Source organism: Humulus lupulus, chromosome 8 (assembly GCF_963169125.1).
Source record: "Humulus lupulus chromosome 8, drHumLupu1.1, whole genome shotgun sequence".
NCBI lineage: Eukaryota > Viridiplantae > Streptophyta > Magnoliopsida > Rosales > Cannabaceae > Humulus > Humulus lupulus.
Window position 1 is genome coordinate 163,940,444 of NC_084800.1, and position 27,800 is coordinate 163,968,243.

General features: G+C 34.4%; 2 protein-coding genes and 1 pseudogene across 2 annotated transcripts; all 3 read right to left on the reverse strand.

The window, feature by feature from the left end:
• Window positions 1-3,947: 3,947 nt before the first annotated feature.
• On the reverse strand, window positions 3,948-6,160 carry LOC133796227 (uncharacterized; annotated as a pseudogene).
• A 2,083-nt stretch (window positions 6,161-8,243) lies between these two features.
• On the reverse strand, window positions 8,244-15,196 carry LOC133798613 (ABC transporter G family member 24-like). Its single transcript, XM_062237009.1, has 14 exons — window positions 14,787-15,196; window positions 14,485-14,561; window positions 13,745-14,020; window positions 13,514-13,577; window positions 13,265-13,411; window positions 13,020-13,054; window positions 12,779-12,852; window positions 11,661-12,583; window positions 11,032-11,328; window positions 10,180-10,686; window positions 9,569-9,714; window positions 9,117-9,406; window positions 8,871-9,004; window positions 8,244-8,773 (listed from the first exon to the last, which is right to left on the reverse strand). The coding sequence occupies exons 1-14, from the start codon at window positions 15,017-15,019 to the stop codon at window positions 8,617-8,619; spliced, it is 3,360 nt and encodes a 1,119-aa protein (XP_062092993.1). The 5' UTR covers window positions 15,020-15,196; the 3' UTR covers window positions 8,244-8,616.
• Window positions 15,197-21,036: 5,840 nt separating this feature from the next.
• LOC133796228 (uncharacterized mitochondrial protein AtMg00810-like) lies at window positions 21,037-21,669 on the reverse strand. The gene has a single exon (XM_062233705.1). It carries the CDS (start codon window positions 21,667-21,669, stop codon window positions 21,037-21,039), a length of 633 nt encoding a protein of 210 aa, XP_062089689.1.
• Between the last annotated feature and the right edge of the window lie 6,131 nt (window positions 21,670-27,800).

The window sequence follows — 27,800 nt, forward strand, 5'->3', positions numbered from 1 at the left end:
GCCATGTCTCAGGACATTCTGAGGTTTGGTGTCGTGCAGGCGCTTCCCTTGTGGATTGTTCGGATGATTCCTTCCTGGGACAGGATTCACCAGTTCTTTTCTAGGGAAATGCCCTGGGTCTACCCTATTTTTTGGAGTGAGAGGGGTCTTCTTTTGGGGGTTTTCTTTTTCCATGGGATCAGCCACCTTGGCTTTCCCTTTTTCTTGAGTTGGGTTAGAAGGACCAGCTCCAAGATGAGTGGATCATCCTAGGGGAGGAGTAGGGGTTGTAGCGTTGTTGGGAGCGCCAATCCCTATAGGCGGGACAGGCAGCTGAGTTCCTGGGGGAGGAACAACTGGGGGATTAACTGCAAATCCCTGAGCAGCAATAAATGCTTGAAGAACCGAGATGGACTCTTGCATCTGATGGGTGGTCTCTTGTTGTTCTGCCATCCTTGCCTCTTGATCGAGGACCTATTGTCTCAGACGATCCACTTCTAGTTCCTCATGTTCAGGTTCCACCTCACATTCGCTGGGATTGATGGGATTCTCAACCTCATGGTCTTCGTACCCCTCTCCGTCTTCATCGTAGTATTCTTCATTGTACTCACCCCCTTCTCTGAAGTTCCGGGAGTCGTCAAGCAGGGGACCGTGATAAGGTATATCCTCTGATGGATCTTGAGGAAGTTGTTAGTTTTACAATGGTTCTCCATTTTCTTGTTGCTACTGTTGAGCGGGATCAAACACAATGTGTCTTGTATTCACTATCTTCGTAGATGACAAAGACTGGTTCAAGCTTTCTTCAAGCTCTCAATGAAAGCATCAAAATGTTTACTGAGTTTTTTGGAAACTATAAATATATTGAGAAATAAGAGCTATAAAGAAAGGCAAAGAAATGAACAAGATCACAGTTTTTACGTGGTTGAGGCGTTATTAAGCCTTAGTCCACGAGTCACTAGTATTGAGCTTTTACGAGTTTAACAATGGAGGTTTTCTGCAAGTTCAGCAACGTTTTTGCATACTAGAGAAAATCGAATCCTTACTACAGTGCACGAATGACCCTATTTATAGGCAGTCATGTGACTTGAGCCGGACTAATCAGGACCCAATAAGGATATAATCATAAGTGATCTCTAACGGAGCTATAATACAATAGTGTAACATGTAACACATGTCGTTAATCTAGGCCCACTAGGCCGATTTAATCATAGTAGAGCCTTACAACTGCCTTTTTTCTGTTAGTGCAGACTGGTCCGCGCGAGCTACCAAAGGGATCCTAGGGATTGGATCTGTCAGAGAAGTGGCAGTACCATTTCCTAGGAACAGCATACGTTCTGTGCGTATCCCATTCTGCAGGTTAGTTAGGGAGACCAACTACCAGATTCCTCAGGGACACATCAGCTGTGGGAAGAACTGGACTTGTTGTACCCGGACGTATGGTCCGGGGTGTTTACCAATGTCCAGTTTCATTGACCAAGACTCGGGTTCATTTACCAGGGCAGACATCAGCTAGCAATGATGGATCGAAGGACATCTTGATGACAAATTAGAATGTTGAGGATGGACCTGGAGACTTCATCTAGATCCCACTTGATGGGATTCGTCTCCTGGAATGGACCGTCTGCCACCATAATCTAAATCCCGGAGGATAGAGATTGGGTGCACTTGGGAAGGTGGTTCCGGTCTACATCTCTTTTCTGACCCATTACTATGCCCATGCTACTCGCTAGTTATTGGGCTCGACATGGTCCGGGTGGATAGTGTTTGGTTGCTCATTTTTCGTTTGGCCCGAGTCTCTCCCGAGAGCCCATGAATCCTGTTTGGCCATGCCACGTGTCTAATGTGGAAAATATGGATAACAGTAAGTATCTTAGTGTGCTGTCTTCAAATTTTGTAGTTCTTGGTTCTTATCTCTTTATAGATAACGAGTCATAATATAACTTTTGGGGTTCTATTCCATATATTGTTATCGGGTTTCATTACATGTGTAGGTGTTGGTGGGGTTCATACTATCAATTATATATTATATATCATATTAATTTTGAATGTTTGAGATTAATATAATTTGAATTAATTTTTTTATTTTTGGCTTTTACTTTTTTTTTTTTTGAAATAAATTAAAAGATTTAAGTATTTATATGCAACACCAACCTCTTTAGCACCTTTTCTTTTTTAAATAAATAAATAAAACTTGATTACCTTAATATCCCTAATAACAAAATGTTTTTTTCCCCTCTAACTATGTACATGTAGACTATTGGCCCCGAATTTCTTTGCTTGGCAAAAATACCACCTGAATTATAACATTTTTAGACTTTTGCCCATTCCATCCAAAATAATACGATTTGCGGATGGGGTAGTTAAAAAAATAATTTTTTATTAATTGATTGATTTTAAATTAGAAAAAATAAATAAAAATCATTTTGAAATAAAAAATTAATAAAAAACTTATCTTTAAATTTATTAAATTATATAAAATCCAATAAATAAAAATTACTAAACATAAATAATTTTTAATCCAAATATAATTTAAAAAAAAAAACTAAACTCAATATTTCCAAACAAAATTATACTTTGAACTAAACTAAATTAAATTTTTTTAATTATTTATTTGTTCGTTTTCTAAATATGTTTAATTATCCACATTTGAAATATAGATTTGGTTGAGTTTTTAATTTCATTTAGTTTAAATATTTTAATTTATTTTAAAGATTTTAATTTAGTTTTAAAATGTTTATTTTAGTTTTTTTTAATTAAATTTGGATTAAAAAAAATAAGTTTATTTATTTTTTAATTATTGGATTTGATATAATTTAGTAAATTTAAAAATAAGTTTTTATTAATTTTTACTTTTAAAACGATTTTTAGTTATTTTTTCTAATTTAAATTTAATTAATTAATAAAAAATATTTTTTAAATCGTTATTATTTTAGATGGAATATGTAAAAGTGTACAAATGCTATAGTTCGATGGATATTTTAGTCAAGCAAAAAAATTCAGGAGATAAAAATCTACAAATACTATAATTTAAGGGTGGGGAGGGGAAGTATTTTAATAATCTCACATAAAGACAAAGAAAAAATTAGGAAAATTTATGTCAACTCGTTTTACGTCAAATTATTTCTTTTTTACAATCTATCTGAGTTTTCTTTTTCTTTTTTACATTTTTATGGTCGCTGCATTATCCGAAAAGCCCCTCACCAGTTAATACATTGTCATCAAAGCCCATAGCTGAATTCATTATTAGACTATGGTGTCTCACATGGAATAAGTGTAAAAATATTATACAATTAATAAGAACATGTGTAACTCCACTAATCACCAATTGGTTTTTAGATGGAGCCTCATGATTCTGGTCATGGTATCAGGAGTCAATTCCCCAACAAACATTCGATTCACATCGATCCAAAGAGTGAGTCAAGCCGTACGAGATCTACATAGTGTGAAAAGACACTTGAGATCCAAAAAAATAAGCGAGGTGAAAAAAATTGGCCACTTGTGATCAGGTGATTCAATATTGATAAGCGAAAAATTGGCATCATCTTGAGGAGGATATTAGACTATGGTGTCTCACATAGTATAAATGTAAGAATATTAAACAATTAATAAGAACATGTGTAACTCCACTAAGAGCATCTCCAATGTAAACTACCCCAACCATTGCCTAAAATGTCTAAATCAACTAAAAAATATAATTTTTTATTTTCTCTCTCATCCACATCACTTTTGGCAACGTATTTCTTAAAAATACTCCAATGCAAGCTACCCTAAAAATTGCCAACCATGGTCCCCACATATTATTATTTAATATATCATTTTATAATTATAAATATTATCATACTAAATTTTTTAAATTTATATATTAATATAAATAAATAGTACATGATATTTAAATTAGACTAAATTTAAAAAAAACTTATAAAATGACATAATCGTAATTAATCAATCTAACATAATTAAAAAAAAAACTAATTGAAATGATTTCCAAATTTTGACCATATGTGTTCCACCAAGTCTGCTTGAATATTGCGATGAATATTTCTATCACGAATTTCAGCATTTCTTTGCAGCATTGTCGGGAAGTCGGAAATAGGTCCATGCAATACTTCAACTGTTGAGGTGTATGTAGGGTTGTCATCATAATTAAAATCAACCAAACTCTCATATGCATCTCTTTCATCCTCGACAATAATATTGTGCAATATGATGCATGCATACATAATATCTTTGAGAACATCTCTTTGCCAAAAACGTGATGGTCCTCGTACAATAGCAAAACGAGATTAAAGTACTCCAAATGCTCGCTCAACATCTTTACGTACCGCTTCTTGGCATTGAGCAAATAATTTTATTTTCTCTCCTTGAGGTAGTGGGATACTTTTAACAAATGTACCCCACTCTGGATAGATACCATCTGCTAGATAGTACCCCTTGTTGTATTGTGTGCCATTTATTGTAAACTCAACTCTTGGAGCTTGCCCTTGTAAGATTTCAGTGAATAATGGGGATTGATTTAACACGTTCAGATCATTATTGGATCTTGGAACACCAAAAAAAAGCATGTCATATCCAGAGATCTTGTGATGCAACTGCTTCGAGCATGATTGTTGGCCTGCCGTGATCACCTTGCGTGAATTGTCCTTTCCATACAACTGGGCAATTTTTCCATTCCAGTGCATACAATCAATGCTTCCCAACATGCCTGGAAAACCACGCACCTCCCCTATTTGAAGTAAGCGACGAATGTCCCCATCATTGGGTCGTCTCAAATATTCAGCACGAAAAATCTCATTCACTCCCCAAACGAAATTTACTAGAAATTCAATAGCGGTGGTTTCACCAATTCGAACATACTCATCAACATAATCAGCAGGCGCTCCATATGCTAATATTCGCATTGCAGCGGTGCACTTCTGTAATAGTGAAAGCCCTCTTCTACCGACTGCATCAAACCTCATCTGGAAATACTCCGAATGATTTTCTAGAGCTTGCACTATGCGTAGAAATACGTTTCTATGCATTCTAAATCTTCTTCTAAATTGATAGTATGTATACACCGGTTCATCAGAAAATTAGTCATCGAACAAACGTTGATGTCCTTCTACATGACCCCTATCAATATGGGCTCTCTTTCTTCCTTGCCTTGTTGAGCTACCCCCATCCATGAAAGCTTTGAAATATTGATCATCATGATCGTCAGTACACTCTGCAATTATGATATCCTGTAGACTCATATTACCGTATGAATTCGCAAAATTTGGCGAATCCATTGTCGAACTTAGAGTATATGATATTTGAGAATGAAAGATAAATGAGAGAGTAAAATGAAGGACGGAATGATCAGTTGAGTAAAAAGATGATTGAAATTTTGTATTTATAGACATGGTGACATATATAGCCGTTAAAATATAGCCGTTAAATATAGCCGTTAAAATGTAGCCGTTACTAAATAATAAAGGATAGTTTATTTAAATAAATCAAAATACATAATAATGCCATTGATGAAAATACAAAGCAATTACAACTTTAGGATATTAGTCTTAATATAAGTACACATGGCTTCATGATTTTTCTTTTGCTCAGGAGTCATATGCGACGTGTCCATGATGAGATAATCCATATATCCTTTAATCTTATTATCTTCTGCCTCTTTCTCCTTTATCGCCACCAATTTCTCTAATGCAACTATTTTTCGTTCATTAATCTCTATAAATCTAGCATGTGTGTCTTTTTTTTCCTTTCCTTTTCTCTTTGTTGCCTTTTGGCCAATAGGGCGCACTTCACGTACTTCATCGTCACTGATGTCTACATTAGAAGATGAAGTAAATGCCCCTGATTCTGACACCTTTGTTCCCTTACCACATGTTGGTTGGTACATTGTATTCCATTTCGGCTCAACCTTTAGCAATCTCCAACAGTCCACAAATAAAAAATTTGAGTTGTTATTTTCAGATTTGTACAATTGATGTGCATTCTCAAGAATTTGCTCATCAGACCAACCACTGTGATGTGTTAATTGAACTCGTTTATAACATTCATTGAATCGCGCCACCTTTTGATTCATCGTGTTCCAATGGTCTTTGCATTGCCTTCCAGTCCTTGCTTGCTCACCTTTTTGGTTGGTGTTGAAGTAATCTGCGATTCGAGCCCAGAAATGTGTAGAAGTCTGGTCATTCCCCACAATGGCATCCTTAGATGTATTAAGTTATGTAATTGTAAATGTGGATGCCACCACAAGCATCGGTGCTATGCGTTGGAACAATCTGGGTTTTGTAATCAATGACTCTCTAAACAGTGACGTACAAGAATAAAAGTGTGGCCACAACACAAAACAATGATAACCATGTGAAAGGACCATTGATTAAGCTCTTCAACGTAAAACAACCACGCCGATGACAGATGTTTGATTAGGGTGACAAGAATTATGACGCTTCATCTAAAATCTAATTAGTGATTAGAGCATCTCCAATTAGGAGAACTATAGCAGTAGCCATTGACCAAAATCTGACACAAAGTGTAGGTTATGCATTGGAGCTCTTAAAAATTTTGACCATTGCCTAACTTGGTTGCCTCACAGAGGCAATGGTCCTTTTTCATTTTTTCTCTTTTTTTTTATATATAAATATATATACATATAATTATATATATATATAAATATATATATATATACATATATTTATTTTCTTACCATTTTGTATATAAATATATATACATATTTTTTTTGTTACCGTTAGAATTTGTTTTTTTTCTATAAATACTCACTTACTTAATTTCATTTTCACACTATATTTTTCTTTCAAATTATCAATATCTCAAAAAAAAAAAAAAATCCTATCAATGGATTTCAAAAATTCTCCAAATTCTCCAAGTACCAATTCCCAAAATCCAAATTTTCAATATTCTCATTTCAATCAAAATTTTCAAAATACTCAATCTACTAATCCCCTAAATCCAAATTTCCAATATTCTCAATTTAACCAAAGTTTTCTAAATTCTCAAAATTATCCAATTTCCTCTTACCCTTACCAAAGTATATTTAGTGTTTATACGAATAACATCCACATTTACAATTACATAACTTATGCGCATTCATTATTAAATTGATGTGGACGAACATAAGTTTTTATTGGATAAGGAACTCCTAAGTCCTAATGACCTCCAACAATATAAAAAAGCAACACCTTTTAAACAAATCAATAATAACTTTGATTTTTTATTTTATTTTTGCAACAAAAGATAAAGGTTTAAAAATACCCACACAAACATATTTATTATGATGAAGAAACAAACACCTTTCATGAATGATCACTAATTTTATAAAAAGAAAAAAATTTACATATGAGAACACAAATAATATGTTTATTTTGAATGAATTTTTTAATTTATTTTGGGTATATATTTAGTTTTTTAGATATATTTTAGGTCTATGTTTATTTGGTTATACCTTTTATATATATATATATACATTTAAAAAAAAAAGTTAATTTTATGTTTTTTGGTAATTTTTTCAAGATTATTTTTGTTATTTTTTATTTTATGTTGGGTTGATAGTGGTTTTTTCGTTGCTCTTTTGATATAGCATTACATGTCTTGATATTTAATTGTTCTGAGATATATTTTGGTCAAATTTCTAATTGATAATATTTTTTGTTTATTTAAGTTTATTTTAAGTATACATTGAGTTTATATATATATATATATATTTATATATTAAAAAATAGTTGTGTTTAATGAAAAAAAAATTCAAGTTGTTTTTAGTTTATTTTTTATATATATTTAGTTGTTTTGAGATATATTTTGAGTTTATCTTCGACATAAAATGTAAGAATAAGTTTTTCGATGTTTTTTTATTTGTTATTTTTTAATTTATTTTAGATTAATGCAATAGATTCATACCTAATTGATTTGTAATTGTCTTTTTAACAATGTATTGACATGGAATTGTTGTGTAGTTAATTTTAAGTTATTTTATCAACATTATATTGTTGTAGCGTTGATATTTAGTTCAAACTGTATTTTTGTAATTATGAAACTTTAAAATTGTATTTTTGAAAACTTGAATTAGTAAAATTGAAAAAAAAAATGGGAAAATAAAATTAATAAAATAAATTAGGGATAGTAAAATTGATAAAAAAAAATATTAAAAAAATGTGTATTTATGAAGAAAAAAAACCCCTTATTATGAGAGAAACAATTATTTTCATAATGGCCTGTCATTCTATGTATCATTCACTCTTTGTTTTCTCGTTTTCTACTGCAATATCTGGAATAACAATAATTTATATAAACAATATGAATTTAATTACAACTTACACAAAAAATCAAGACCATACTTCACTATTAAAGAATACAACAAATCAACATGTAAAAGGAAGCTTTGCCCACTACCTATTTATATATAGTCTGTCCACTTTCATCTACATATTTTGTATGTCAGTGTGTTAGCAGTAATGTAACTCAAATAAACCAAAATCAAAATCTCATAGTTCTCGTCGTCAACATACTAAGGACGTTCTTAGTCCAGGTGTGTGTTAGGGGAAAATATAAACCTCTCAAAGTTGAAACTTTCTGTTGGTGAGGTATGCTTGTAGATAGAAGAATGGAAAAATGTAGGTACGTATAGCTAGTTCTTAGGAATCACTTCTTTTGAAAAGTTATCATGCCAACGAAGGCAAGTGCACGGCTAATAACACCGATGAGGAAGAGTACTAGTATGCACAGAGTCCAATCATGAAGATCATAGCCAAACCCCTGAAGATTGCCACACCGAGTTATCAGCCAGACTCCATAGTGCCTGCATTTTGGGTCCAGATTTTGCCTTACATACATAGGATGTAAATTGTAGCTACTTCATTAAGTGTTGTGAAAAGGGTTATTGAGTTATGACATACCTTTCAGCATTACCAATCACAAATGCTTCTAAAGCCCACCTAGGGTAGCAAAACTCAGCAAAAGTCTTGACAATTTTACTTCCTGTTGTTCGTGACGAGATAAGAGTCAGGACAACTGGAAGAAGTACCGACCACTGCACAAAATAGTAGCTTAAGCGGAATTAGAGGATGATATGAGAAAATTCAAATGAATAACTGTAGTCTATTCTTTTCTTTTCTTTTTTTTTTTGTTTTTGTCTTACTTACCAGCTGAGCTGTGCCTTGATCGAAGAAGATGGCAAATGCATATGCTATACCGGTAACACAATAAACAAGGCTGAGAAGAACAGTATAATTATCTCCGAAGGAAGATCTTGGATTGGTGAGGAAATAGAATGTTGACAGATAAACCACAGGTTTGACCAGTGTATTGAAAAGGTCAATGGTATCCTTAGCTAGAAAATAAGCCAAACTGCTCATGCCAGAGGAACTTTCTCTCCAGTAGTGTAACCTATCCATGGAAAATGATCTCAAAGCAGCAATTTTGCAGAGAAGAGCTGTAATAAGGATGAAAGGCAGTAAAAGAAGTCAAGCTATTATTGTGTTTTGGTGATTTATGTTCATTTCTCATCGATTGTTTAAAATATAAGTATTATGTATAAAAGATTTTTGTGTTGAAAATCAACTCAGCAATCTAAAAATAACTTTTTTCCACTTACAAACTGCAATAATGGTATAAGTATAAGCAGCTGCACCAAATTTATCACTCATACTAGAAAGTGATCCTAAGCAAGCTCCCGCAAGTAATAAAATAAAATAATCAACAGCTTGTGATTTAGCTTCTCGAAGTCTCTGTTTACCAACCCTGGCATGTCATTAACATATAAAAGATCAGGAGATACAACTTTCTAGCAATATCGACAGAAATAATTAGACGTCAGAACTTAAAATAAATACATATAGATATCAAACAATTGTTTTCACAGGGAACATTATTCATTCTTCTCATGTTAGCTTTGAGATAAAGAACAATATATTACAATCATAGGACTACATTTTGTTTTCCATAGAAATTGAATTTTTCATAAAATTTGACTCTCTCAATTTTTACATACTAAAAAGGACTTTTACAAAATTAATTATGTGAGGGTGCATGGACGTGAACGTGCACATTAAATGAATCCATGTCATATCCATTTCCATGACATGATTTATGAGTAACTTAGCATTGACATTATATAGGATTTGCAAGACTTACAAAAGAGATTCTCAGTAGAACATTTAGAAGTCAGGAAAGCAAAAGCAAATTAAAAAAAGAAGGCATTTTTACCTCCCAAGGAAGTATTTATATTGTTGGAATACACCAGGGGTTCTTCGTCTTGATAAATCTTTGGTACTCAAAAAATTGAGCCGAATCTTATCCTGGTGCAGCACCACATTATTTTTCACATCTTGCCATAACTCTTCGGCAAAAGACTGTTCTTCCATCTCAGCATCAGTAGGATTTGGTTCATTAGACTCAACATCATTAGACTCCACAGATGTTGAGGATGACGCAATATCCATTGTATTCGGCCTCAAATCAGGGGGTATTCTGTACCCTTTATGAATCATCCATCTGACAGGAAGCTCTTTATAATCTACTTTTGCACCTCTATCTGGCATTACAATACCCTCTAAAATGTCAATGAAGTGATCCGGTGGATTTACACGATCAGGGATAATTATCCCAAGCCCTGCAAAGTAATCTTCCACTTTCTTCACAGGTCCATGATACACAGTAAGACCACCCTTTGCCAGGAGGATCAAATCATCAAACATCTTGAACAAGGCATAGCTGAAATGAAAAAGTCCAATTAGACAACAAAAAAAGAAAGTGAAGCTAAAACAAACATAGTGAAAAAGAAATAACAAATGTTAGATGAGAGTTAGGCATAACTCTCACAACGAGGTTATGGTTCAATAGATAAATGATTTAGCCCTGCTCAGCATACTCAAGAATCCAACAAAAGAATTCAAATTGTTGTTATGGTTACATCATATTACTTATCAATTGATTATATCCTAGACTTTCCCATGCATCATATTTATGAAACGTAGGGCAACCTCAGATCCACAAGTATGTGCATGAATGCTTTTGTAGAATATTGGTGTTAAAAACATATGAAGTATCTGCAACTACCTTGGTTGGTGAACCACCATGCAGACATTGACTCCCTCGAGAGCTTCACGCCTAAGTGCTCTAAGAAGTTGCTGAGAGGTTGCACTGTCCAAACCAGATGTAGGTTCATCCAAGATCAAAAGTGAAGGTTCCATAACCATCTCCAATCCAACATTAACTCTTTTTCTCTGACCTCCAGATATCCCCCGCTTCTCAACTGTTCCAACCAAAGAATTCCTTACTGCCTGAAGCCCCAAAGACTCAATAACTCTTTCAACAACCAAAACTTTATCTGGTTTCTGCAAGTCCACTGATAGTCTTCACAAATCACACCCCATAAATAAAACATTACAGAAGTCAGTCATAAGATGGACAGGACAATTATCATGCACAGTACATTCAACCTAAGCGAAGGACAAAAATAATCATGAGAGACACATACTATTCCATGTTATTTAACAATAAATGCACAAAAATAGTTATATCAAGGCATAACTTTTAAATTAAATAGCTTTTAGTTCACATAACGTAAGCCATGAATTGTAAAAATAATGCAAAATGACCAGCATAACTATGAAAGTAATCTCAATTGTAGATATATGTAGAGTTCGCGGTTGAATTCGCAAAGAGCTCACAGTGACATTGCATACCTGCATTTTGCACTGAACCATAGATTCTCTTCCACTGTCAAGTTTCCATGAACAATATCATCTTGGGGCACAAAACCTATGATTTTCTTATAAGAATGAATTGATTCATTTTTTCCATTTATTAAAATTAACCCAGACATACTGCATCCAACTGCCTTTCCTGCTATTGCAGAAAGAAGTGTCGTTTTGCCAGCACCTGATGGGCCCATGACAGATGTAATGCGACCCGGCTTGATATTACCAGTAACACATCTTAAAATATGTTTGTTTTTGCCTTTCAAAGTAAGGGTTAGATCTTTAAAAGAAATCTCAATTAAAGGCCGCTTCCTGATTCTGTTATCCGTAGCCATTTTGATCACCCTTGAGAAGGTAAGATCCTTGAATTCTTGTTGCTGAGCTTTCTCTTTCTCAAGTTGAGCATATGCATACTTGAAAATTTGGCTGTCGGTACTCATTTGCTTTCCCTTAGACGGATTAACTGCACTATTATTTGCTATATCAAAACTGAAACCTTCAAAATTCTCTGGATTTTCTTCAATCTCATGTATTCTATGCATGAGATCCCTATGTTCCTTTAGCTTTCCTTCTGATTGCACAGATGAGGTCATAAATATACCAAAATCAGTTGAATTTGTAGATGACATATCATCATCACTTTTAGGATTGTAATGTTCCAAAATCTTGTGTTTCTCGGGATCTGTAGCATCTCTTTTTGGAGAAAATGTGCGAGATAATTGAACTTGCAATCCACTTGCATGCTTCTTGACAGCATTTTTGGCAGATGTCCACCTCCGGCGTGCTTTGACCGTCTCCTTTGCACTTCTGGCAGCTGCTTCTCTGGATTTAGTCAATCTCCTTTGTCTAGTGGTTAGAACTTGGTCAGAACAGTTGTAAATAATCAGTAGAAGAATACCTAAAGCTGCCTGCAATAGTAATTGAAGAAATAAGCTTTGCTGCTCATAGGATAGAATAAAAATTGATGAAAATTTTCTTAATACTACAATCATATAGAAAGATGCTTTATTTATGGTTAGCATAGTGTGTTAACATGTGTGCCAATGCAGTCTCCCTAGAACAAGTACTAAGTTTTCATTTTTGAAGTATATTAATAAACTTACTATAAGCAGCATCCCATATGCTTGTATGTCTTGGCTTTCTGTATTTGGATCACAACTGGCCAACTTGAAGCAACCTAATAGAGGAAGGCCATTAGGTTTATGGGAAAACTAGTACACCAAACCTGGAAGTTCGAATTCCAAATTTATGGTGGATGGATGTGCTTGGAGCACACATAAATGTACACTTGCAATTATTATTGAATGCAACTGGAATAGTTCCAAATTGAATAGAAAAATTCACCTTGCTCATATGTAGAACCCATCCTACAATAATGTCTGAATTATTGTATACAAAGAAGACGAAAAAAAATGTTAGCATCACAAAATGCAGATAAAATCAGGAGAGAATTAGTTTGTCCGTATATGAAACTCAGATTGTAGTAGTAGATCTACAGTGTATCTTTTGAAAATAATCATCAAAACTGTGATGATATTGTGACTATTAGGACAACTTTTTACATAATGTGAGTAGACAGATGTTATTACCCACTGCTGCAATTAGACTTTTTTGTTGTTGAAGGGCAATATGATCCCGCTGGACAAAACACCTCACTACTACTCCCATCATCAGCCCAAATGTTAGCCCCTCCACAAGTATGTTCTGGCTTTCCTGGAGGTAGTTGGTACCGGTATCTGTAAAACATTTATCAGTGCAGCATTTAACATCCCAGGCCTTCGAAAACCATTGAAGAGAAAAGAACTGGTGCTCTGGGAAATGATAGAATCTGAACTTACGGTTCACATACACCGGTTGTTTTATTGAGTGTTGCAAGGGGACAATAAGAACCCAATGGGCAAGCTTCAAGAAGGCAAGATCAGTCGGCATAAGAAACATTTCTTACCAAGTAAAACCAAACCAAGTACATACATGATACACCTAAACATAGAATCAATTGATCCTTGGGAGATTTTAAGTTAAAATGTTTCACACTAACATAACACAAAGCAAAACAAGGAACTACTTACGTATCATGCATGTAATACCATGAGGACAGAAAAAGCCCTCACAACAAGTGTCACAGCCTTGAGTTCTCGCAGGCATGTCCTCTGACTTTCTAAGGTCAACTGGCTCTTCAAGATCAACAACACTACAGGCCCATCCCGGTTCACAACCAGAAACCCAAGACGTTAAATTACAGTTCCTATTGGGTTTTAAATAATTATCAGTCAGAGCTCCGGGAAACAAACTTTTAAAGTAGAAGTTCATTTCTGCTACAGTACACAAACGATTTGCAATATCACCTGTTAAACCAATAAAACTTCTATCAGAGAAATTAAAAACTGAGCAAAGAATACAAAAAATTGAGCATAGTTGAAAAATAATATGTCACTCAGTTTTCTGTGCTGTGGTATTAAGATCTTACTTCTACAATAGTTGCATTTTGACCTAGATTTGTAGGAAGAAAGCAAGATAAAAACATGAATTGTGGCATTTGCAGCTTACATATAAAAAGATACTACTGAGAATATCAACTTTCTCATGTCCGGACATGAAACTAAATCATGGTCTATATCATGATTGAAATTCTTTCAACAACTTAGGCTTACCAGCTTAAATAAAGTGCACACGAGAATGCACGGTTTGCGACAAAGAAAATGAACATTAATGCTTGCTCACCAATAAAACTTTTTAAAATACCAAACTCGAAAAGAAAAAGAACAAAAAAAAAAAAGAAAGGAAACTTCTGAAATAAGTACTTTTATACCTTTGGTTTTTGCAATGCAAGAAGACAAGAAGTCTAAATTGTTGGAAAAATTAAATGCCCGGTTCCAATCATCCTGCCTGAAATAACAAATTTAAGCTCCAAATGTAAAAAACAAATCATAAACTACTCCATTCAAAACCCCACAAACTAAGCTAGTACTACATTCTTTGGTAAAATTTTAATTCAATCATGACCGATACCCAGAATTCGATTCACGAGTCTGCTTCTATTTTCTTCCATATCATGCATTTTCTCAGCAATCAAACAAAAGGGTCAAAGTAGAAATAAAGCAATTAACTCACGGATCCTTAATGCAGAAACTAAACTGGTTGCCAAGATCACGACTGAGATGATCAGTGAGGTCGGAGAGACGTCTATAAGCAGCCTCTGTGATAAGAGGAAGAACCTTAGAATTGTTGAACTGGTCATAGTCTCTAACATCTTGGCACCGCCCAAGATTAAAGAAGCTCAAAACGACAACACCCAGAAAGATAAGGATACCAGAGTTGAGAGCTTCAAGTTTCTGAAAGCTCATCTGGGCCGGCCAAAACTTCTTGGTTATGGAGTTCTAGTGGGAAAAATGAAGTGAGTAGAAGAAATAGTAGAGCTTAAAAATGGGTTATGGAGATAAGATGGTTTGGATTGGATGGAGGTCCAGGATTTTTTAGAGTCTGGAGCTTAGAGGATTGTGGGGGATTTGGGAAGTGAAAACGAGCCAAGTAGCTCATAATAAAATAATGTGATGTTTCATACAAAGTTGATTAGTCAAACGCGGGAGAAACAGGTCGTAGTCGTACAACTACAAACAACTAGCTTGGCCTTGGCTAATAATCATACATTGCGTTGTCGTTCTAACCCATTACGTTAATTGCCGTCTGTTGCTTTCGGACATTAGTTTTTGTTTTCGATTGGTTCAATGAGACTATTTTATATTTATGATTATTTCGTATTTTTCCTTGTTGGCCGGACCTTACTGGTACTTCTCTATTTTGATCTTTAGTTTTCTTTTTTTATCTGAATATTTTTTTGATCTTTTGTTGAACTACGTAATAGCTTAAATTATGTTTAAAGGGGTAGTTAATAGACGGATTTATGACTTTTAATAATAAATACTAATAATTACGTTTCAACATATGACTTTTTCCGTGCCTTCCTTTTGAAAAATGATTTACTTAATATGTTGCGTAATATCCTTTGTTTAGAGATCAGTTTCAATCAAATACTTTTCTTTAATTGACTTGCTTCAATTAAATACATTATTCGTGTAACAAAAAAAATCACATAAATAATTGTATTTGCCTCCTTATTTATATTATCTTCAAATGTCCCTAAATCCCAAAACTAGTGAACTTTTACTCCTAAATATTTTATCCATCATTAAATATCACATAAATTTGTTTCATTTTTACCCAATTTAATTTTTCTTATCAATTTAAGTGTTTAGTCTTGCTTTATTAGATTCAAATATTATTTAAACATTATGTTTTTATTATTTTTCCACCCGTAATAAATATGTTATTAGAAAATATTAATGTTAATATCTATTGACTTATGTAACAATATACCACTAAGTACAATTGATTAAAAATATGAAACATATTAAATTAATTATAATTTTTTAACCATCATAAAAGTAAATAATTTTCCATAAAAAATTAAATTAATAAATAACCAAATAAATAATATAATTTTTTAAACTGCTTAATTTTTTTTAATTCGTATTTTCATCCTTTTTTTTTAATTCTTTTTTTCATCAATTAATAATATATTTGTTAGAATTTATTTTTCATTATGAATTAGAAAAGTTAAAAATTAGTTTTTATCCACTCTATAGTCTCTCTCCTTCTCACTCATTATAAATAAACACTCTCTTTCTGATCACCAATCTTTTTTGTCGAGGCAAACCATTGATGGTACCCAGATGAAGAAAAGCTCATGTCCAATCTTCGGCTACAACAGGCAACCAGATCACTTCTTTTTAAAAAGTCAACTTACTTTTCAAGTCAACAAAATGATTTCCTGGAAATTAATGATAAACAAAGTTGAAGATGCACTGCAGCAGCAGCATTTGAATTGTTCTTAGTTTTCTCTCATTTTGTTTTATATTCATATATCTCTTCTTCTATGTAATAAAATAAGCGTGTAGATAACGGAAATTCTTGTTTTTAACGGTTTTTTATTTTTCTAATGTTAAATTTAACAGAATATTCTTATATTTAACAGAATATTCTTATATTTAATTTTAGTTTCTAAATATTTAAATTTAAATAAAATAAAATAAATGATTAAAAAAATTAAAATAGGATATTTTTGAGATATTTTACAATAATAATTATTTAAAAATAATAAATAATTAAACAAATTAAAATATGATATTTTTGAGATATTTTACCATGATAATTATTTTAAAATAATAAATAATTAAACAATTTAAAATATGATATTTTTGAGATATTTTACAATAATAATTATTTAAAAATAATAAAATCATATTTTTTATAACTTAAATAAAATTTAATTAAACTTAAACTTAATTTAATAATATCATATTAAACATATAATATATTATACTGTGAATTAACAACAAATTGCTTTTTTAACAAACTAGCAATAAACTTAAATTTAAAATCTACATATAATATTTAATATTACATTAAACATATAATATATAATCTCTTGTTGTCACTCCCAAATACAAAAACTAGAACAAACATAAACATAAACAAAAATAAATAAATTATTTAATTAAAATATGATATTTATTTCAAAATTTATATGACATTAATATAAATTTAATAAAAATAGTTAATAAATTATATAAATAAAACTAAGCAAACGTTTAATATGCACGTTGTTTGTATCTAGTATATATATATATTTATAGTACTCACTACAATATATCTTTTTTTTAATGGAATCTTTTTTCTATTTTGACACCTGAATAGTGATAATATCAAATTTTGTTATATGATGGTGTATATTATAACTATCTAAAACATCTTATAAATTTTCAACAAATTCTGAATAAATTATGGTACCGAAACAGAGTCTAAACTGTCTGTTGCACATGTGTCTATTTTTTTTGTACGCGTGTAAAATTTGACAGTTTGAACCCTATTTTTGACTTCGTAAACTATACAGAATTTTTTGAAAATTTACAAGATATTCTAAATACCTATAATGTACACCGTCACATAAAAAAAATTAGAATTATATCTATCCAGGTGTCGAAATAGAAAAAAGATACACAGTATTGCAAAAAAAATGCATACAGTCATTCTCTATATTTATATAAATAAACATATTATCGGAGAACCTTCGTGGAAATAATGGCTTACTTCATTGCCTTTTGAATTTGAAGTGTAAGTATACATATAACCATTATAGAAGCGTGTCTTAAATTATGTTTTAGACTAAATGAATCCAAATTGCTCTTATTCAAAGCTTCAAATCATTATGGAATCTGAGCTTCTGATTTAGTCCTTTTTACTCTGCATTTTCTTTGCTGAATTATCAATATATGTTTTTGAATTGTAGAAATGGAAACAAAGAATAGAGATACAAAATCACTACCAAAAAAAAAAAGATTGAAATGTGAATGATTTGATTGTGAGACTCAAGAATGAGATATCCTTTATGAGAGTGAATCCAGTTTTATTCAGATCAAGCTTTACGAACTGCAGTCATGGAAGGAGTTCCAAGAACTAATAGTGCTCAAATAAGAAAGAGTAGAGAAAAGAACGAAGAAAATAATTTATTTTATTGACTAAATTGGGTTCATCTGTACAAAAGGGATAAGCCTTGTATAAATAGGTAGCTCCAGTAATTGGTTGCAAAGGAGAGTAAGGAGAGTAAAGAAATGAATATTGTATATTATTTGTACACAAAATAAAGCTGTACAAGCTCTTGTTTATATACACAGAATAAGAAACGTACTTGGACAGGTGTCGTATAAGAGTAAAATAGGAAAAGCAATATATACAGCTGTACATATTAAAGCCTAATTACAAGACTATACATATTACTTAACAGCCCCCCGCAAGCTGAGTGGGCGAGGGAAGCTCAGTGGGCGAGGGAAAACGGTGAGCTTGGACCTCAAAGCAAGAAAACATTGAGTGGCAATTTGGTCCTCTAAAGATGTGTGACAAACAATAAGAGTCTTTTTAGCAACCTTCTGGCCAACAAAATGATAGTCAATTTCTACGTGCTTGGTGTGAGAATGCATGACAGGATTAGAACTCAAATAGGTGGCACAAATATTATCACATAACAAAATAGGAGGATGAGGAAGAGAGACTCGTAAATCCCTAAGTAAAGAACAAAGTGAGTGTAATGTCCCGAATTCTCCGATGTGGTTTAGTGGCGGTTTAGTAGGCCAGGAGGGCTGTAATTGTTTAATTACGTCATTAAATGAATATATACATATTTATGTGAATTATATTATAATATGACGTCATATGCATGCATGTGGGTCCACATTTGATATATTATGCTGTTTTGATAATTTGGCCCATTGAGGGTAATTTGTGTATTTGGGTGCATGATGTGATTTGTGAATGAGATTCTATTATTATGGAGATATATTCGAGCTATTCGGCATGAGACGGTCATTTTTAGTGGATTAGCGGTTTTGTCATAACGGGGTCAATTTTGGAGTAGTAGAAATGTTTATTTGATGATAAATTGGGAATATTTGAGATCAGGGTGAAATTATGGAGACTTTGACTATAATGTCCCCGGGGGTGTTTTCGGGACCCCGAGCACTAGGTTTTATTTGAGGTTACTTAAGCTTGAAGTAGCTGTCTGATAGAACGTACGATTAGAAAACCTCTCGTTCTTCTTCGTTAGTTCATTTTTTCCACCCGAAGCATATTTGAAGAAATCTTGAGTTCTAGGAGTTGGAATCGAGCGAGGATCGAGGCTTAGCGATCCTAGGAAGGATTAGAAGCTTCTTGATCGAAGGATTTGACAGAAAACAACCTAATCGAAGGTAATCTAAGTTTAAAGTTTTGAGTTTTTAGAGTTTCTAAGCTTTGAATTGGACTTTGTGAATTATTGAGTTTTCGATTCATTTGAACCTTGGGATTTGAGGGTTTTGATGCATTGGGAAGCTTGGGAACTTTGATTTGATGATTGGGGAATGTTTAGGTATGTTTTTTGAGGCTTTGGAGTGATAAAAACGTGTTTGGGAATGGCCCAGAGTTGAGGGCCGCGGCCCTGTTCTTGGGGTGTCGCGGCCCTGCCTTGAAGAAGCAAGTGGAGTTTTTGTGCCTGCTGGGCGCCGCGGCCCTTGATGGAGGACGCCGCGGCGCTTGCCTCTGGGATTCCTGGGGGCCGCGACACAAGGTGCCAGGGCCGCGGCTCAGGTGTAGGGTTGAGCCCATTTACATGTTTTGACCCCGGGATCATGGTTTTAGGCCTCGGGAGTGTCCCTACTACTTGGATTAGTTTGGATTGATCTCTCGGAGGCTAGATATTGGTTTGAGAACCTTTGATTATCATGTTATTGATGGTATCCTATAATGTGTTATGATTAGGTAACTGCTAAAGGACTAAAAGCTAAACCGTTCTCAAGGGTCGTTCTTTTGTTCATTCTAGCTCGAATCAGAAGTAAGAAAATTGCACCCCAAATGTGACATGCGTGGTTATTCATGAAGCATGTTGGTTGTATAAATGTGGACATGAATTGATTGTGGAATACTTAGCAAATGTTGCTCACTTGTGCATGGTACTGACTCATTAGTCAGATTTGGCAAAGGTGCTAGTATCAACTGTGAAGCTATGACTTATTAGTCAGGTTCGGCAGTGGTACTGGGCACTGGTCACATTGGGCTGACTCATTAGTCAGGATGGCCTTAGTGTGTTCAACGCAAGCCAATAAAGATTAGATCTAATCGACTTTCTGCATTGAATGACTCAAAGAGCATTAATGTTAGACTGACCTCAAGTTCGAGGAACATTATAAGCGCTTGAAGGCTAGTGGCTCACCCATCAGCCACTCTTTCATTTGAATAAGTGACTTGTTGGTCACTCAGTATGGTTTACCAGAACCTCAAGTGATATTCACTCATCTGTTTGAAAGCTATGAGCTTTGTGTGATTATAATGATAATCATTTGATGATGTTTACGTATAATACTGTGTTTTCTTGCTGGGCTTTGGCTCATGGGTGCTATGTGGTGCAGGTAAAGGGAAAGAAAAGCTCACCTAGCCTTGAGTGGAGAGCTTAGGTGGTGATGTGTACATATGTGGCCGCTTGACCACCACGGCCAAGGAGTTCTCAGAGGAACTAGGGGGTTTACCCTATTTTTGCCGCTTAAGTCGGCGGGGTTTATAATTTTGGAACAGTAATGACCTTTTTGAGTTGTAAATAACTTGTAAATGTTCTTGTGGGCCCATGAACAGTTTTATGTATCAATAAAACATATCCTTTCCTTTTTACTGGTTTTCACCTTAACCTGTTAATAACACTTAGATCACGTTTTTAACCAAAGGACTCAGGCAATGAGTCAAATTTCCAGTTCACCATAACTGTTCTGGGGTAACCAGGGCGTTATAGTGAGAGCAACTCAGCAGTACCATTAGCCAAAATCCGATAATTAGATTCAATACTAGAGCGAGAAACAATCTTTTGTTTGTAAGAAGACCAGGAGACAATATTCATACCAAGAAAGATACAAAAGGCACTAGTACTGTGGTGGTCATTGGGGCATGAAGCCCACTCAGCATCCGTAAAACATGTAACAGACAAATCAGGGGACGAATTATAGAGAAGACCATGAGTGATAGTACCAGCAAGATAACGTAATATACGGTTAACAACTAACAAGTGATACTCAGTAGGAGAGTGCATGTATTGGCAGGCTTTGTTGACAGAAAAAGCAATGTCAAGACGAGTCAAAGTACAATACTGCGAAGCACCAACCACAGACCAGTATTGAGAACCATCAGCAAGGGTAGGCAGGAGCTTACAATCTGTCATGGAAGCACGCTTGAGTAGATCAAAAATATATTTTGACTGACTTAGATGAAGAACACCAGCAGTACGAAGAACTTCAACCTCAAGAAAATAATGTAAATCACCCATGTCCTTGAGAGCAAAATCTTGTATAAGATAAGAAATCAGTCGTTGAATGTGGGTAAGATTAGGACCAGTAACAATGGTGGCATCAACATAAATAAGCATTATGATGTAGGAGGACGAAGTGAACAAGACAAACATGGAACTATCAACCTTGGAGCCAACAAACCCATGCGACACAAGAGAAGAACTGAGCTTGGTGAACCATGAACGGGGAGCATGTTTCAAGCCATACAATGCTTTGCCAAGTTAGCACACAAAATCAGGATGAGAAGAGTCAACAAAACCAGGAGGTTGTCTCATGAATACAATTTCAGAGAGGTCCCCATGAAGAAACACATCTTTTACATCCAGTTGTTTAAGAAACCAATTATTTTGGATAGCAAGAGAGAGCACAGTGCGAATTGTCGTCGGTTTAACAACTAGGCTAAAAGTCTCAAAATAATCCTGCCCCTTAGTTTGACTATAACCGTAGCCACCAAATGAGCCTTATATTGATCAATATCACCATTGGGTTTCAACTTGAGCTTGTAAACTCACTTAAAAACAAACAATATTACAATGAGATGGTCTAGGAACAAGATGTCAAGTCTTGTTTGCATGAAGAGTAGTAATCTCTGTTTGCATTACGATAAGCCAAGATGGATGATCAGCAACAACCTTGTAAGTGGTCAACTCGGTGGGCAAATCTGTATACAGAGAAAAATATAGCTTTGCCTTGCTAATGCCAGTTGTGACAGTCAGAATCCCGTGATCCGTAGAGGAAAAGACCGAGTAAAAGTTGTCCAATCCCACATTTCCTAGGGAAGGTCAAGTGTGATGATTCTAAGACTGTGTAGGTATGGGACTACACATGTTAAGATGGCTTAAATGGATTGATGGGTATTACCTATGCCAACAAGATGCATCATCTTTTCAATATCCCATCGCTTGAGAACTCCAAAGTTAAGTGTGCTTGACCTGGAGTAGTCTCATGATTGGTGACCTCTTGGGAAGTTTTCCTAAGAAGCGTGCGAGTGAGGACAAAACACGCTGGAAAGACTTGTGTTAGTTTGCAAGGCCAGTCATCATTCCAAGAAGCAGCCATAGTGATGTGGGGCGTTACAAATGGTATCAGAGCCTTGACCCAACCAGAAGTGTGGCCAACGGGGACGTCGGGCCCCTAAGTGAGGGTGATTGTGACAGTCAGAATCCTGTGATCCGCAGGGGAAAAGACTGGGTAAAAGCTGTCCAATCCCACATTGCCTGAGGAAGGTCAAGTGTGATGATTCTAAGACTGTGTAGGTATGGGACTACACAATTGAAGATGGATTAAATGGATTGATGGGTACTACCTATGCCAACAAGATGCATCATCTTTTCGGTAGCCTATCACTTGAGAACTCCAAAGTTAAGCGTGCTTGACTTGGAGTAGTCCCATGATGGTTGACCTCCTAAGAAGTTTTTCCAGGAAGCGTGCGAGTGAGGACAAAGCACGCTAGAAAGACTCGTGTTGGTTTGCAGGGTCAATCGTCATTCCAGAAAGTAGTCATAGTGACGTGGGGCATTACACTAGCCTTAGAACGAGTTAGCATAGGATGAGTATTAGTATATAAGACACCTTGTTTCTCATGAGGTAAAGAAATATCAGTCACCAATGGAGAAGGCATGGAAGAGGGAGATGGAGAAGAAGTGGGAAAGGAAAGAAATGGAATCGAGCCAAGAGGTTGAGTAGAAAAAGAAGATTAGGAGGGTACAGAAGGAGGTGAAAAAAGAGCAAAGAAAAATGAATGTTCATTGAAGACATGAGGTTAAATATATACCTGACCTGAATTCTTATTTAAGCACAAGTACCGTTTATGACGAGAACTATAACCAAGAAAAACACATTTTAAAGAGTGATACATCAACTTATGAGAATTATAAGGTAGAAGAAAAGGAAAACAAGAACAACCAAAATCCCGAAGTTGATCATAAGTAGTGTTGACTGTGTTTTTAGCCAACGACGTGAGAACGTCAAATACGACAAACCTTCAAGAGAATTTAAATCACACAGACGGTTTAAATAGGAAAAGTAAATAACACAAGAGATTTTATAGTGGTTCAGCCCCGATCAGTCGGTAATAGCCTAATCCACTTAGAGTTGTGATTATATATCTGTACTCAAGATCAGATGGACTGAGCCAACTGAGTTTCTTCAGTACAGATTGCAAAAATACAAGGATCCTTTCAAATATCAGCACTTTCTCTCTCTAGAATACTCAGACCCAAACTTTCTCTCTCTAGAAAGAAGAAGCAGAAGAAGCCCCTCTCTCATCCCATAAGCCCTCTATTTATAGGCTTAGGGTCATACATACGGTATCCCCTAGAACCGGGATATTTTATTATATTTATTACATTTAAATTACAAAGAAACATTCAAAATTCAAAATGTAACAAACCCCCCATTTGTGGGAAGAATGAGAGATTCCCGCATATCTGGTTGAAGTTGTTTCTGGGAATCTTGACTTAGTCCTCCTCTAGCTAGTTGATCCACCTCCTACTGACCACCCATGCAAGTGTTGGTCGAACATGTGCATGGTGGTAGGACATACACTTGTTGGTTGGACGGGCATGGTGGTAGGACATGCACTTCTCTCCTCATCCTTGGGGTCCCCTAGGTCCACTCTCTTGAGTTCTCCTTGGATCAAGGTCTCTTGGGCTCTCCTCCTCGGACCTCATCCTTGGGATCTCCTAGGATCACTCTCTTGGGGTCTCCTAGAACCACATCCTTGGGGTATCCTAGGACCACTCTTTTGAGTTCTCCTCGGATGCACTCTCCTTAGCTCTCCTAGAATGCATTTTCCTTAGCCTCCTAGGATGCACTCTCCTTAGCTCTCCTAGGATGCATTCTCCTTAGCCTCCTAGGATGCACTCTCCTTAGCTCTCCTAGGATGCATTCTCCTTAACCTCCTAGAATGCACTCTCCTTAGCTTTCCTCGGACCAAGGTGCACTTGGCTTGGTTATGACATCTTTCAAGCAGTCCAAATTCTTCGTCAGTCTACTGGGTCACCTTATCACAACTCTGAGGAGTCAATGTATTTATTGACTATTTAATGTGTCTTTTACGGACCATGTACTGCCATTTGTCACCTCTATTGCCACGTCATCAATCTCCATTTTTGGGGATAACAAGTAGGATGTTTGTTGTATAAAGTAAAATATGGGGAAGTCATAGAGAAGACATGAGTTGGCAATCGGTTAATCAAATAAATGGCACATTGAAAAGCAAAAGACCAAAAACATAATGGAACCGAGGACTGAGCTAATAAGGCTAAACTGACATCAACGACATGACGATGTTTGAGTTCGACCCTACTATTTTGTGCAGAAGTGTGTGGGCAGGACAATTTGTGAATAATACCGTGAGACTCTAAATTTTTAGTGAACGGGCGAAATTCTCCACCCAAGTCAGATTGTACACACTTGATCACAAATTGAAAATTGAGCTGCAACCATTTTTTGAAACAAAAAAAATGCTTCATCTTTAGATTTCAAAGGATACAACCATGTTAAACTAGAATAATCATCAACAAACAGTACAAAATAACAAAAACCATCAATAGAAACAACAGGAGAAGCACCCCATAAATCAGTATGTATTAAATTGAAAGGAGCTGAAGCTCTTGAAGTAGACGACGAAAAGGGTAAACGATGGTTTTTAGCCATTTGACATGAATCACAAAAAGAAAAAGAACGAGCTGGTTTGTTGATGATCTAACAGACATCAAGCACCTTATTGATAATATGTAAAGCAGGGTGACCCAAATGCCTGTGCCAAACAGTGGAATCACTAGTATGAGTAAGAAAAAACTGAGGATGGGAAACAGACACATGAGATGCTAAAAGGACAGAGGAAGCACATAGACTGTAAAGAACACGCTCAAGAAGACCCTAGAGTAGAATTCTCTAGGAGACCTCATCTTTGACAAGGAAAAAGTTAGGATGAAACTCAACAAAAGCTTTTTTTATCAAGACAGTTTGGTAACACTAATGAGATTAGCAAACAAAGAAGGAGCATGAAGAATTTTATTCAATGATAGAGAAGCAGAATTATTGAGTAACTTCTTACAAGGAACATGAGAAATGGCAAGAGTCTTACTGTCACCAATAGTCACATGCTTGGACCTGTGATAAGGAGCAGCCATATCCATAAGATTGTAGTCAAGAGTGAAGTGATGAGTAGCCCCAGAATCAAGAAACCATTGAGAGTGATCTATCGGTGCAAAAGAAATTGAAGATTGAGTGCCCAAAGTATTGAAAGCAGGGAGAGAAATTGAAGTTGGAGAATGTAACGAATGTAAGTATCATTGCTGCAATTAGTTGGTACAATTTCATAAACATTCTCATACTTTTCGAGAGTTAGCCATTATTGGCATTGGGTGTTATCTACTCTTTATATCCTCTATTCCCACTATAAATTTGTGAAGATGAAGTTTTAGCATTTTGTTAGAAACTAGATTGTATTCAAGAAAGAATTTACTCCTTTGTAATCAATACTCAATAACCTTAAGAAACTCATATGAGTCCAGTTCATTTCATATTGGTGGTTTATTAAAAAAAGCAATAAAATAGACTAAGTGGATGTAGGTCGTTAATGGTTGAACCACTATAAATTCATCATTCTTCATTTCATTCACGAGTGTCTTTTCACATTAAATTAATAGTTGATCAAAAACTGAGTCAACAGTCTATAATTTTCTCTACTGATCTATCTTTTTGTGATACAAATTTAGTAGCAATTTTGTGTGTGCCAATAATGTCATCCCTTTATACTATAAATTACCTCCATTTATATAGGGTCAGTTTGGTACAACTTTTAGAAAACCTAAAAGCTGCTTTCTAGAAAAGTTGTGTAATAAATTTGTTTAGTAAATAGCCAGAAAGCAGCTTATTAAATAATTTATACAGAAGCTAACACTAAGAGCTAAAGTCATAACAACCCACCTTTTAGCATTTTTTAAAAGTTGCGTTTTGAAAAACTCTGCAATAAATATATTTTTTATATCTAAATATATTTACTTATTTATTATATAGTAATCCAAATTAAAATATTTAAAATAATTTAATATGATGATAACATAAACAATATTTAAATTTTAATATTTTTTATTTTGTTTTTAAATATATTTATTAGATAATTTTAAATATTTTTTATTTTAGTTATTTTATATTAACAACCCAATTTTTTTTTGAAATATTTGATATAGAGTTTACTGAAATATTATTTTTGCATCTCATAGTATTTTCAAATTATAATTTATCAAACACATATAAATTTCATGCTTTAAAAAAAATAGGAAATCATTAAAAATATATCAATTGAGAGTTTTACATATTTGTTATTATATTATGACTAAATTATTATACTATGATCATTATAATTAGAATCTTAGCTACACCGACTAGTTGTAATATATATACAATTATACGTGTTAGAGATAATAAAATTGTCTCAATGAAAATGGTAAGACTATTACAACTCTAAGCAAGAGAATACAAAAGACAAGATGATGATAAAATAAGTTTACAACTCTATTGCAAAAATACAAGTAAATATAGAAATAAGAAGATGAAATAGAAGAAATCACAACTCTATGACAAAAGTTACAAATAAACTAGAAGTAGGTAGAAGAGGATACAACTCTTATAGGAAGAGGAAATAGAAGAAAGACAACAAGATGAATAACATAATAAATAATAAACAACAAGAAAAATGAAATAAATCACTCTCACTTACACAACAAAAGTGAAGAGCATTGAGGATCACTAACTTGAACAAGGTTTACAACCTTTGTCCAAAAGCTTATTTCCTCTATCTCAAGCACTAAGAGATTCTCTCAATATTGGAAATAACTCTTGAGAAATCAAGTCTTTTGGTGTATTTCTAGCCAAGTGCTCTAGTGGATAGAAATATTGTGTCTTACAAGTGAGCAATATGCTCCTATTTATAGAGTTTTGAGACACCCTTTGAATTTAAAATTCCATCAACCCCCATAGCTGTTACCAATGTTTAATTGAATGTTTATGGAATTAAAAATTAGTTTTGGGAGTTATATGAGGTGTTAGAACTGTTCAAAATGGAAAAAATAAGTTGGAGTTGGATGTCAGTGTCCCTGGCCGTGGCCACTGGCCTCTGTCCCCCAGATCGTGGCCAAGGATAATCAGTGACTGCGACCACAACTTCAATTTTAGCAAAACTCAACTTTTGCATTCC